Here is a 14,277-nt window from a genome sequence, read left to right as displayed (position 1 = left end):
ATGTAATAAAAAAGACAAAATACATTAAAAAAAATAAATGCAATGTAAGTAATCTATTTATATAGAATAAAATCTTAACAGAAGTGTGTGAGTGCATATCTTGGCTAAAAGTTAGAAACTACACAAGATACCATTACAAAATAGTGTATGAGATTCAGTGTGAATCCGGCTTGGTTAAAGAAATATGGTAAATACTCTGCAAAATAAAATAATATTCATTCTCTTGTGATCACTATGGACAAAAATTTAGAAACTAAGCACCCCTTTTCAAATCTCTAGATATTGATTTTTTTCTTTAAAGTTTCAAAGGATTAAAAGTTTCATGTGAAGTAGTGTCAAAACGAAAAGGAAATCGAAAATTTAAGTTACGTTTGTAATCGATGAGATTAAGGTGTAAAGAAAAAGAAAAAAAATGATGAATTGTGAAATTTAGAGATGGGCTCAATTTTAATCAAAATAAGAATAGTAGTTCGAATAATTCAAATTATTAACCTTCTAATGTAATTTTTTTTTTTTTTTCAGAAACAAAACGTTATGCTTTAATTTCGTATTTCGATTTATTAACACCATTGTATGTTTTTAGATATGCTTCTATTTTTCTCCTCTGATGCTAAAGAGTTCCAAACACGTGTTCCGTATGGAAATGATTAAATTCCTTACCCCCTTTCGCTTCTATTTAAATAACATTTGTTTGCAAAGCTGTCACGTAAGACAGACGGTACAGCTTGTTGGAAATCAGATAACTTTAAACCGACTTCACAAGTCTCGCAAAATGTCAACCTGCAATACTGAAGAAAAAGGAAACCTGCAGAAAATTGTTTTGAAACTTAACAAATTGATGCCGATTGCTTTAGCAGAAGACTGGGACAATGTCGGTCTTTTAGTGGAACCAAGTTCGCCTCATAATGTCTCTAAAATGTTGCTTACAAACGATCTAACACCTGAAGTTTTTGAAGAAGCCGTTAATCTCAAGGCAGACATGATCCTGTCCTATCACCCACCAATTTTCTCACCTTTAAAGAGGCTCTGCCAAAGTGATTGGAAGCAGAAAATCGTGGTAAAGGCTATAGAGAACCGAATTGCCATCTATTCACCTCATACCAGTTGCGATTCTATTAAAGATGGGGTCAATGATTGGCTCTTATCCGCTTTCGGTACAGTATTTTAAAAACCATTAAAATCTTGAACTTAATGCATGGCCGAAATTGACTTTTAACAATTCCTTCCAACAGAGTGCACATTGCTTCTGTCTTTTATCCTGTCCCCCAGCCCCTCTTCATTCAGTTAGGGTTAAGGAAGGACGTGTTTTTTTTTTTTGTTCTATGACGAGCGATTGGTCTGCTTGATTTTTAAAAGTACGCTATTAACGGCACTTTAAAAGTGGATACTTGTGTATGCACGTTTGTACGTTTATTTACTTCCCTCCCACGACGGAATGGTGTGACACAAACGTCGACACGTGATTTGAAAAACCAGCGCGTTAGAATAAGAATTATGGGGCAGCCGGCAGCCCTGTCGGTAATTCTCATCTCTGATTAACAATCCAATACACTTCTCAAAGGGGAGAAAGCAAGGCCTGGGATGGTGGGTCTAGAATTGCACAGAACCGCCGAACCGGAGAGAACAACCCGTCGCATTGGCTTAGACCATGTTGGTTTTAGTTCTGAGGAGCCCCCCCCCCCCCAATCCTTTTTCTCACAACCTTGTTTATCAAGTTGAATGGACGTATCTATTTTGCGAGTGTTGACCGCAATTCGATTTTGACTTCGTTGGTGTTTGCCATCCTCCCATTTTCAAGTCTGTTAAGTGGTCACCGATTTGGTATTGACTAGGCTGGACATAGCTTAACTTCGGTAATTTAATGAACGGCCCGTTCATTGAACGGGTGTGGTGTCAACTTCAGTGTTGCCAACAGATTTTCAAAACCTGCTAGATCAAAAGTAAAATCGGTTCTCCTGTAGGAAATGTCTCTCTCAACTACTTTCGCTTTTTTTTTTTTTCTTTTTTTCGCTCGCATGCCCCTATTCCGAATTCGTAGCAGCGGGCCAATATCTGAACTTTTTTTTCTTTAAATATTTTTAACATTTAACAATTTAATATTTCAAACTGATAGGTGCTTGCAAAATGAATAGCCGATGCTCAAAATGTATAAACATTTTGACCCATCCCTTTACTTAAAAATTAAAAAATCAGGAAATCCAACATGAAATTTTCCTTATCAAATAAGGATCACAGAATTAAGCACGACCAAAACAGAAGGAGGGAATAAGTTTTGTTTTTGTTTTTTTTTTTTTTTTTTGACGGAATCTCTTTAAAAATCTACCAAAAATCAATACGAAATTTTAACCGATTAAGTGAAGAATGAACTTTATAACAGTACTTTTTCATAATCGATATTTATATACATTTTTCCTACAAACCCCTGTATTTGTGGGTAAAAATATGCATGAAATAATCAGTCGAAACTGAACAAAATATCTTGTATTGTGGGGAGGGTGAGGATTGTAGATAAAACAAAAAACTGCACTTATCAGATTTTAAGGTTAAAGATCCGAATTTTGAATGTCCTTGATTTTTCATCTTTTCTGTTTTGAAGTGTCAAATTCATTGAATGTTAACTATCTTTAAGATTAGCAAAAATTTGTTTTTATAAGAAACACTAATTTTAAATCTTTGGAATAAATTAATCTTTTTAGTGAGTTCCATATTGTTAATTTACTATATAGGAAATACTGTAGAATGGATACTAAAAAAAAAATTAACTCTACGTTTTTGCTAAAAACACAATTTCTTTTGGCAATTTGTGATATTACTTCATCAACGGAAGACCACATGGCCAAAATTTATGGTTGATGTAAAAAATATAAAAAAGCAGTTTTAGTTTATTTACAGGTATTTACCAGGAAAAATTAAAGCTTGATGGAAATTAGTGTGAAGGAAAAATATATATATTAATGAAAACAAAGGGATGTAGTGTTTACCTGATATACACAATGGTAAACCTCAAACTAATATAAATAGTATTTATATATAGAAAATGTAATCCCAACCGAATTAAAAAAAAGCTCAATACACAATAGAGTAGAGCTTATAAGAAAAATTAAAACTGTAGGTTGAATTCCTACAATCAAAATTTATTGTTCGACTGAATACTTCCAAAAAACAATTTACAAAGTCCTTATTCCGCGGAGTTTCAAAGAATGCTATTCTTCTCATCAGGACAAAGAAATCTACAAATTATGCTTGTAGAAATGCTAGAATTTGCTAGTTAAGGCATTAAGTGAAACTGCAATTTATTATAAATTGCCAAATGAAAAAATATTGGATATGTAAAAAAAAAAAAAACTAATATAAAAACAAACCACGCATAATATTTCAGCTTGACTTTATTTTTAAGCCAAGGATGAAGGTTCTCATTTTGGATTTTTCTCTTACTATTAGATCCCATTTGACAAGGGACTGACTTCTCTTTGAACTACTGCACTGCCGGGAAAAAAACAATTTGCATTATTTCAGCTGTTTTGAAAACTTTCCCATCGGATTATATGCATCGTCACGCTGGACTTATTTTAGAACACATTCTATCTAAAGAACTATTTTGCATTTTGGATCAACTCTAGAGGAGTTTCATGCAAGCTGAAATATTGTGTGTGGTTTGTTTTTATATTAGTTTTTACATATCCAATATTTTATTTATTTTTTTTTTATTTATTTATTTTATTTATTTATTTTTTTTTGGCAACTTATAACTACAATAAATTGCGGTTTCACTTAATGCCTTAACTAGCAAATTGTAACATTGCTACAAATATAATTTGGTGATTTCTTTGTCCTGAGAAGAATAAGAATAGCATTCTTTGAAACTTCACGGAATAAGGACTTTGTAAATTTATTTTCTTTTTAGTATTCAGTTGAACAAATTCTGATTGTAAAGTTCAAGTTAGTTTTAATTTTTCTCTTATATATAAATATATTATAAACAATATTGAAGGTATTTCACGATAAATGGCGTTTAGTTCAGTTATTAAAAATGGGTATTTACCTGTCTGGTTACATGAAATAAAAAAAGAATTAAGAGGTGGGGGAGTGACCAGAAATGAAGAATTGTGGGTTGTCATCCATCGTTGTCGATATAAACATCATTGGTTTTGGGGCTAAGATTGGAGTGTACTATTTGTTCTGATGCTACACTTGACCTATCCTTTTCTCTTTCAGTGAAGGAGAAATCTTTCTAGACTGGGGCAATTTTTATGTTCGTTCTTATCCAGTTCCCCACATTGAAAACCAATCTTGTGTCTAACTCTGCTCTCCTGGGGATGCAAGTAAATATGAACATCACTGGTTTGTCAACGATCTGATGGTGCTGTGATTTGTGCTCGACTGAGTTGAAAGCGTAGGGGACTTGCATCTACTACACTCTATCGTCCAGAAACACTTGGTCCTGATGGCAAGACCAGGTCAAGATGACCAAGTGTGATACTATATGCAGATGTATCAAATGCATAGTGTCTAGCATTCCCCAAATGGTCACCCACTGGTACTGGCCAGCTTTAATATTGCTTAACTGCGGGGGTTATGTAAGCAACAAATTGTGTCATTTATGAAAAAATTAAACCCTTATTCTTCACTTGTCAAAAAAGCATTCGGACTAAATGAATTTATTTTGTCTTGTAAAGGCTACCATACTTTCTTTAAAAGTAATGCTAAATTAGATTTAATTTTGCCAAGCGATATCTATATATTGAGATAAAAGATGAAATTATTTGAAATTCAGATAGTTATATTTTTGCATATTCTTATAGTAAATGATCCTAAATTTTTAGACAAAACAAAATTGATTCAAACCTTTTAAAAAAATTTAAATGTGTTACCTGTCAAGACAAAAATCGCTGTGAATGGTGTTATTTTGGAAAATTTTAAATTCTATTTAAAATAGTTTTATATTCCGCTTTTCATATAAAATTCAGGCTTTTCTTTCTGGAAAAATAAGTTGCTAAAGAATAATGGATTTTAATAGATTTTAACTCTTAAAAAAAAAACTTTTTGTTGTGCCTAAATATAATGAACCCATTTTTTTATTTGAATCTTAGTGGAAATGTCTTCATTTATACAAAACACCTTTACTAAAGTTATGGCTTTCAATAGTAAAAAAAAAAAAAAAAAAATTTTTGCTTTTTATGAAGGTAAAGCATTGTAAACTGTAACATTAAAAAAAAATTAATTTTTTTCAAGAACATTACAAAAAACCCCTAAAGTCTATTAATGAATTCAATATAACTCAAAGAGAAATTAATTTCTGACTGCTGATATTATTTAATTAAGCATTGTTTATTTAATATTTTCACACAAAATTATAATTGCAAAAAATTTTTTATATTACATATTTTGCATAATTTTTATGTAAGATTCTGATATTTTCCTTGCTTGAATATCTAACTTTCAGCGTAACAATTTTTTTTTTTTTTTTTTATCATCTTGAAAAATGTTTATTTAAAAGCAGGAATACTGAAAAATTTAAACATGGTAAAAAAAATTATACAAACGTTCATGATAGGAATGTACGGATAAGAAAAAGGAAAACCAGCACTTTCTACCTCCCTTCCAACAACCTGACGTCGTTTTCAGACAGCTTTTTGATTTTCTGATTGGTTGGGCTTCCATAGAATCCATTCTTAGATGACCTACTTTTGTTTTAGCTGGTGTGAAGCCAGAATCTTTCACTTCTGGGGGCTAATTAAGGTATTTTTTGTACAAACGAGGTGGGTTTTTTGTTTCGCGTTTACAAATATTTTTTTCCTATTGGAAATTAACTCTATGCTTGTATCTTTCAAATACAATAAAAAAAAAAAGTAGTTGGAAACTTACAAAAAACCTGCTTTTAAAACTGTCGATCTTTATTCTGCCATTTATTGCCTTTACCAATGATTTAAGTAAAAAATTCCATGTTTTTACTTGATTACTGAATTAAGTTTTTTTTTGTCGAATTAGGGTATGACAATTTAAATAAAATTGTAATAACTGCATTTCATTTGAAAATACTGTGTAATAATTTATATCAGTTTGAAATGTTAAATATTAAACAGGTTTGTATTACAATCCAGACTTATGAGAAAGTGGTAAAAAAAAATATATAGCAAATAAATGTCCTCAAAAGCAAGATAAGTTACTCTTCTAACTATCTTAAAGTGGTTTTACTCACTTTAAAATGTTTAATTGGTTTGAAAATCATAGTGTTTATCAATATACATGAAAGAAAAATGATGGCGCAAGGACCCTTTATAAAGAAAACTCAATGATTTGTAATATTGATTTGTTCATTTCTTTTTCTTCCCTTGCATGCAGACAATGAAAGTGTAATGCCTTTATCAACAAAAGACGATCCTGAATTCTGTTATAGCCATAAAGTCAGTTTGTTAATTGCAAATGGGGACCATGCAAAGCTTATGGAAAGTCTAAAAGCATTCCAAAATGTTTCCAGTATATTCAAGTAAGTACTTAATAGATGTTCTCTTATTTTACATGTATTCTCATCTTTGCTGTTTCACCACAACTTTGAATATTGGCATTTTCAGCCTTATTAATTTACATTCTTGTCTTGGTATTGTAAGGATTTAAATTCAACTTATTAAAATCCTGATCACATTCTGCTTTCCATAATTTCTAGATTTTTATTGCTTAATCTTTCTGGAATTCCATGAACTGAGTTCATACTCCTGTCAAAAAAGATAAATTCCATTCGATTGCAGATAACATATTTGAGGTGTTATATTACAAAAATAAGCGTATGAAACCAAGAAGGATAATACAAGTTTAGTTTGAACTTTTATTCAGGTTCAATGTGATTGTAGCAGGTGCTGTTGGTATTGTCGGGATGTGGCAGGACTTGGTGACCTTGATAAACTGCTTGGAGTAAGGATAGTAGTCGGTTGGCAGCCTCTTGGGAGGCGAAGGCGTAATCTGGATAGCTGCTGCACGTGTCGTCTGAGGTGAGGTTCATGACAGCTTGCTGATGTTTTAGGTGAAGTTGACGATGCTGGCTGCTGTTGGGGATAATAGCGGCGACGGACAACCTCACTGTTTGGCGATTTAGCTTATTCTGCCTGGTTGTCGTTGAGCATGTCCATTCAGTTTATTGACAAACAGGGTTTGTGTAAGTGCCACCATTGTTGTCTCGACCACTGCTCCTGCTGATTTTGTTTAATTTATGTAAATCTGGAGGGATATGCAATAGAACGATGAATTCTACTTGGATGCTTCGGTTTTGAATTCTCCAATTTCAGACTACCACAAAAGATAACTGAAAGTCAGAGTACAATGGCCAAAATGTCAAAATATAATCACTGAAATATTGAAATAATAATTATCGAATTATCAAATTTTCCTTTTTGTCCAAAATCCTGCTGGTGTCTCCGACAGGGGGAGGGGTCTATATGACCGTGTCTGTACGGTATCAAATTAACGTACTATATGTATATAGTTAAATCAGTGTTTAATGTGTATGTGGGACTATTAAACTAAATGTTACATATTACGTACACGTAACCTGACGACATACTTGTTTCTTCTGGGAGGTTCGTCAACCGTTTTTGGGGAGCTGGAATCTGTTTAAAGGAACACTTCAAGATAGGCCCCAAGACTATGCTAGATTTTACGTATCTTATTCACTCCCAGGTATGTTTCATAGGCGGGAGTGATCAATCTTGGACTTTCTTCTGAAAGTCCCCTCTCCCTCATGGGGAGACCCATTTACCCGTCTTCCCCAGTGTCTCTAATCCAACTACCCCTATGCTTGTGCAAACCGGAACATGTGACACGTCACTTCAATCCCTATTCAGATACTTTTCAGTACAAACTGATCGGTCACAGTTTGACAACCTGTCAAAACATGATTCAAATCTGTTGTCCACTCATCACTAGATAGATGATTATATAGACGGATAACTAGACAAATAGATATATACATAGATAATTAGCTAGACAGCTTTACTGCTTCTGCCCGGCTATTCTCTAACAATAGTTTCTAATGTTTTTTTAAACTGTATTTGTCTGCTTGTTAAAAAAAAAAGAAAATGGGGAGGGTGGGATTTCAGATTTCTTAATCTGCTTCTGAATTATGGCTTAACAAATTTTTCTATAAAATTCACTACTTACAAATTATATTGTTTGCTTCTGAAATTAGAGGTAAAATTGCCCCAAAATCGTTCATTTGTTTGCACTTTTCTCAATAACCATGCCTTAAAGTTTTTTTGTGCAAAGATATGTTTGAAGTAAATTTTTCACTTCTGGAGAAGGACCCCGCATGCTTGGCTTTTTTTTTTTTTTCTATTTATGCGTTGCTCACAATGAACCTTTTCCAAAGGAGATTAGAAAAAGGTCAATCTCAGCTGATTTTCATTCTTTGTCTAATGTTATTGGATGGCCTTGTCTTATTGCTTAATGTCATCCAATAGATCTTTTGGTTAAGTCAGTTCTGTTCAACTCTCGTTGTATTTATGTTCAATAGAATTAATAAATTTTATGTCTATTTATAAAATGCATTTTCTCTTTCAGTGTGACAACACTTGAACAAGAAAAGGTTCACCTGTCATTTGTTTGTACAAAATCGGCTGTTGCAAAAATTGGCTGCTTACTTTTGGAATATAATGTTGAAAATCCTGTGTTCTCTGAAATTCAGAAGGTAACTCGTAGAATTTTGAGAAATTTGGTTTTGTGAATATGCATTACATACCTCTTTTAGATATGTAATTGTTATCAACTAAATAGTTGCTGCTCTGCACTAACCATGATAAAATATACATGAATGGTATTATTTTCTTAAACAATTACTTTGTAAATTAAAGATAAAATGACACTTTAAATGATTCAAGTGCTGTATTCGTCCTTTATGGTCATAATAACTATTTCAGGGCTGAATTGATAATTCTTGAATTTAAACATAAATTCAAATAATTTTGCTGTAGTAAAAAATGCACCTTGTATATAAAAGAATTTGTTATATACAATAGTGTCACTTTTTTTTTTCTTCCAAGTGACTGTTGTTTAATTACTATGACCTTCCATTTCTTGTAATAAATTTTACTAAGAATTCATAAGTTATTTTTGGTTTCGATTATAGCTGAAGGAACTCAAATTATATAAATAATTTCCATACTTTTTTTTATTTATTTCTGGTTTCAGTTTTAATTCAAGCTGATGCATCCAAGTTGAATGGATATATCTTTAGCGTTGAAATCACAACTTTATTATAAGAATCAATAGAAAATTTACTCTATAATATGCAAAACCTACATAAATTAAAATATATTTAAGCATGTTTTACGACTGTTACGCTGGGCATCCCTGCTAGCTTAAATACTTTTGCAGTTATAACAAAAGATCTACAATATCAGGGCGTCTCCATTTATGCTGAACATCCACAGGATGCTAACATCAATATATTATTACATATGAAAGTCCGATGTAGAACTTCCACAGGTTGTGGTAGTAGCTATCCTTTTGAGGTCCCATCTTAGGCTGTTAGAAATGTGGAGTTATCCCTTAGTTACCATTGCTGACAGGTCCACTTTGGCTCGATGGTAATACTGGTATCAGGTTCTACCAGATAAGGCTGTTTGAAGATGGATTCCTGATCAGAAATAGACCAAACATTACAGTTAACCAGGGATTGCTTATGAATTTATATTCCTTCGACACTTCCTTTGGAGGAAGCTGGTTTAACCTGCCTAGGGTGAATGCTATACAACTGTCTTATATGGTAACATTTATGAATGTTAGGAAATAGTCTGGGTAAATTGGTTAGTAAAGATTGTCTACTCTTAATTCCTGGTTTCTGCTTTACAGATGAGACGATGGTGATCAGGTAGAAACTGAAAGTCAAAAACAGATAAATCTACGAGCTGTTCCTTTCTTCCCGATAATTTTGGATATACGCTAGTTTTGTAATCAAGTCTTTAGTTCATTTTTTTTTTTTTTCCAATTAAACTTTGTCTTTTGTGGTGTTTCCTGACCAGCTGACTACAAATGGATTTTTTTTTTTTTTTTCAGCCTCCTCTTCCTGGTGTTGGTGTTGGACGAATCAGCAAACTTGGATCAAAGATTAGTTTAAATAAAGCAGTTGAAATTGTGAAGGAACATTTAAAATTATCCCATGTTCGAGTGGCAACATCTCATGGGCCTGATTTCAATTGTGGTAAATTGATTTCCTTATCTTTGACTAAAAAAAAAAAGGAAAAAAAAGTTTAAACTGAATTTAAGTAGAACATAGAAAAGTCTTTCAAAACCAGGTTTTATTATTATTATTAGAAGGAAAATTGACTTATAATATACTAAGTTAATTTGACTTATGTTTCTTTTGAATTTTCATGATTTACTCTGGTTTTCACTTAAATCTTTGCAATCTATTTAAAAATTAAAATAATTGAATATTTAAATATTGATCTATTCCATGATGTGGCCCTCACTTGAAACTACACCAAAGACCATAACTGTTGGATGCATTGAGCTGTGCCCTCAAGTGTTGAACCATTCGGAATTGCATTTTGAGGATGCTGGCAATGATTGTTATAACTTGGATTGGTAGAGAGCATGAGTTGTACAGCGGTGTATTGCTGATCTCGTTCGTTCTCAGAATTTGTATACAACTGGCCAATTAGATGATCAGCAACAAAAAAAACCTTTTCATCAAACGAAATCATATTTTTTAGGGTGAAAATTTTATCGTTCCACCCTGTAAATGATTATGCCTTGATATGTAGGATCCTCTTATATATGTAGATTTTAAAATTAGTGCCAATGGTCTTGGTATAAAGTAAAGGTTCATGATTGCCTGTAGACTAACTTTTCAGTCTACTCTTAAACCTTTAGTTTCAACATTGGATTGTCCATTTTAAAATATGAATCCTTTAATTAACACTAATCCCTAGTTCCTTGTCTCTGCACAAGGATAGATACTAGGTCAGTTTTCAATGTGTTTGTGTAGTGGGGGTGGGGATCACTTTCTACCACCTCAGTGTGAGGGAGACGGGGATCTACATTGGGACAAAAATAAAATCACATCCTTAAAGGATTTCTCTTTCAGTAACTGAGAATATATGAAATGTATGGAACATGCTAAACTTTGCTCTTGGTCAAAGGTTCATTTTGTGCCTTTTTTTATTTTTATATTGTTTTAAGGCTACTTCAGGACTTTTATTTTTTTTCCAGATGCTGAAAATATCAAATCTATTGCTGTTTGTGCTGGAGCGGGTACAAGTGTATTGCGAGGTGTCAAAGCTGATCTTTATCTTACTGGGGAAATGTCTCATCATGAAGTCCTTTCTGCTATCCACAATGGATCTTCCGTGATTCTTTGTGAGCACAGCAACAGTGAAAGGGGTTACCTCTCTCTGCTGAAAGAACAGTTGACAACTTCTCTCCAAGAGTACAATGTGGACGTTTGTGTTTCAGAAATTGATGCTGATCCTCTAAAAATAGTATAAAACTGAGACTTTACTTATTCTTGTTTGGTATCTGGTTAAAAAAAAAATTTTTTAATGTTTAAAAAATACAATTTTATTTATTAAAACATTGAGAAAACTTAAATTCGAATGATTTCAAATATCAATACTTGAGGATAATTTTTGTTCTATATTTATAGTTTATATATAAACGGGATTTATTATACATGTAAGAAATTATTATACATGTAAGAAATGTTTAATGCAGTGCTTGATACTTTTAAAAACTACATGCAAGTTTGTCTAGACTTATTTTAGTGTTGTCCTTTCCTGTTATATGGCACTTAAATGCTATGAAAGGACAAAACGTATATTGAAATACGAGGATGGTTTTGTTCAAAAGAATTCTGGGTCTGAAACTTTACTTCTGTACTCAATTAGTCCTCCACCTCAGGAGTGTGCATAACTAACTCCCGAATTTCCCAGATACTCTCAACATTATCACGTGTAGTATTGCCAAGAATATTCATAAAACATACTAAATTTTCTTACTTACATTGTTGATTCCCATACATGTTTACAATTAACCCTAACTTGTTTGATATATTTGACGAGTATGTTGACAAGGGACAGTATTATGTACACAATTGAAATAAATTTGATTTTTGTTATATCTGACTTCTGATTTTTTTTTTTTTTTTTTTTTTTTTTTTTTTTTTTTTTTTTTTTTTTTTTTTTTATCCTAGCAGGCTGCCTAGAATTGCTCGGTCATAAAATATGCTTAAGTATATTTTTATTAATGCAGTTTTCATATTTATTATATTGTATCCAATATATAGTAATGATTTAAAATGTTAAGATTCGTGTGCCACCACCGATAATAAAACCCCAAACTTTTTCTTTTTTTTTTTTTTTTTTTGTTAATGTCAAACTTATGAAGACCTGTTTGCAAGGCTAAAAGTTAAAACCTGAATCAATAGCTATGACTTCACACATGCATATTCGTAATGCCGTTGTTCAACCTTCACCTGGCAAAATCCATTTGTTTTTTCACTTTCATACTCCTTTTCCCTAGCTAAAACCTAAGTATAAAGTTTTGCATGGAGTTTGAATACCCTATATATGAAGCTTCATATGTCTGTAGACCGAAAACTGACAGGAGTTTGGTAGGCAAATTTTTAAAACTTATATATACATACATATTTATAGAAAGAGATTTGTTTACTATAACCTTTTTATGCAAGTATATGCATAATAAATTATCTGCCTGAAGTTAATAACGCGTAATAGGTTAACTAAAGATGATCATCCTATAGCAAAACTAATGGAATTAATTAAAATGAATGTTCAAAAGAATACGCAAATTAGCTAGATCTTTTGTATTAAATGCAATTCAATGAACCATATAAGTTTTATTTTTTTTAAACAAATAGAAAGACTTAATATCAGTATAAAAATAAGCAACTTATAGGAGTATAGATTTACTATCTAAACCAATTCTGTATTCCAAATATTGTAACTTTGGTTAGTCACCAGTTTAGAACCAAAAAGTTCAAATGTTAAAAATTACAATTTCTGAATACCATAGACGGAAATTTTGCTCTTCTGTTAAATTATAATCGATATTCGTTTGCATGCTCTTTGTGGCCCTTCTATAGACAAGTAGCCTGTGTTGCTCAGAAGTGAGTGTTTTATTGTTAAATTTTCAGTCCTTTTATTAAATGACTGCTTAACACACAAAGCAACTGTAAATATTAAAAATAAAGATGTAGAATTTTCATTTGAAAATTAATCTTAAAAATAGTATTTTCATTATTGGAATCCTTTGGAGAGGAGTAATTTGTTTATTTGAAGACTCTTATCCTCGTCTAGTTGTTTCCTATTTTGGTTGAAGTTGTGAAGCAGATGAGGATAATAGTCCGCAGATAAATTACTATTTAAAAATAGTAATACATTTTAATTTGAATAAAAATGAGCAATAATATTAATTGGGAAAGTTTTGAAAATTATTGTAATATAAATATTTAAACTACAAACATTAAACTGAAATATTTAAATTTGATTCATTTAAGTCTGATAAAACAATATTGGAAGTTGAATCTTGAAACCGAATAGCCCCCCCCTCCCATTTCTATTGAAGGAATTCAACTTCAGGCAAGTTCTGATTCAATTAAAATACATTTCAAATGAGTAATTTGGGTAAATACAATTTTATTCATTTCATATTTGTCAGACAGTATGAATGATACTTTAAGTGGGTTTTGGGGAGGAGACCACTCTAATATCTGAAATTTCAAAAATAAATAGATAAATATAACTCATATCTTTCAGTTTTCATCAAAATTATAAAATATTTTGCTGTAAGTGAAGATAACGTCATGCTAAATGAATTTAGAAAATCTGCATTGGAAATTCAACATAATTCAACTCCGGCTCTTGTTAAAATATAAGTATTCACTTTTCATTAGATTTACTGTAAAAGTTCAATTAAATGTTATAATCAGATCTTTTTAGTCATTTATCTATATACTAGTGGGGTTTCCCGGATGTTTGTAGGTGTGTGAAAGTGTCAGCAGGTAGGCTCGAACCTGTGACGCGAAGGATGAAGAGTTTACCTCTGTGCCATGACACGAGCGGAACTGTTAAAATTTAGCAATGAATGAGTTGGTAATTATGTAGGTGCAGAAATGAACGTCTGGCTGTAGGCCAGTTAAGCTTTCAGCTTTCTGCTGTACTTGTTTCCTCACGGTGTTGGAAAAGCAGATCCCCCCCCCCCCCCGAAAAGGGAGAACTCTGGCAGTGTCCAAATAAATAGTAATTGTCTGATATGAAAGGTTTCTTC

The 14,277-nt window shown here is 32.0% G+C and overlaps 1 protein-coding gene across 1 annotated transcript; it reads left to right on the top strand.

The window, feature by feature from the left end:
* Positions 1-611: 611 nt before the first annotated feature.
* Positions 612-12,106, top strand: LOC145291444 (NIF3-like protein 1). The gene is made up of 5 exons (XM_080137293.1): positions 612-1,154; positions 6,343-6,487; positions 8,551-8,677; positions 10,045-10,189; positions 11,203-12,106. The coding sequence occupies exons 1-5, from the start codon at positions 638-640 to the stop codon at positions 11,475-11,477; spliced, it is 1,209 nt and encodes a 402-aa protein (XP_079993419.1). The 5' UTR covers positions 612-637; the 3' UTR covers positions 11,478-12,106.
* The last annotated feature ends 2,171 nt before the right edge of the window (positions 12,107-14,277 follow it).

The sequence above is a fragment of the Euprymna scolopes genome, chromosome 2 (assembly GCF_053919585.1).
Source record: "Euprymna scolopes isolate OS-2025 chromosome 2, ASM5391958v1, whole genome shotgun sequence".
NCBI classification, from domain to species: domain Eukaryota; kingdom Metazoa; phylum Mollusca; class Cephalopoda; order Sepiida; family Sepiolidae; genus Euprymna; species Euprymna scolopes.
The sequence above is the reverse complement of the archived record's forward strand: the minus strand, read 5'-3'. Positions and strand labels throughout refer to the sequence as shown.

Excerpts from the sequence above, each read along its gene's own strand:
- LOC145291444 (XM_080137293.1), top strand. The coding sequence starts at position 638 with ATGGAAATGATTAAATTCCTTACCCCCTTTCGCTTCTATTTAAATAAC. Across the intron at positions 1,155-6,342 it reads TTGGCTCTTATCCGCTTTCG|ACAATGAAAGTGTAATGCCT; the intron begins GTACAGTATTTT and ends CCTTGCATGCAG. Across the intron at positions 10,190-11,202 it reads TGGGCCTGATTTCAATTGTG|ATGCTGAAAATATCAAATCT; the intron begins GTAAATTGATTT and ends TTTTTTTTCCAG.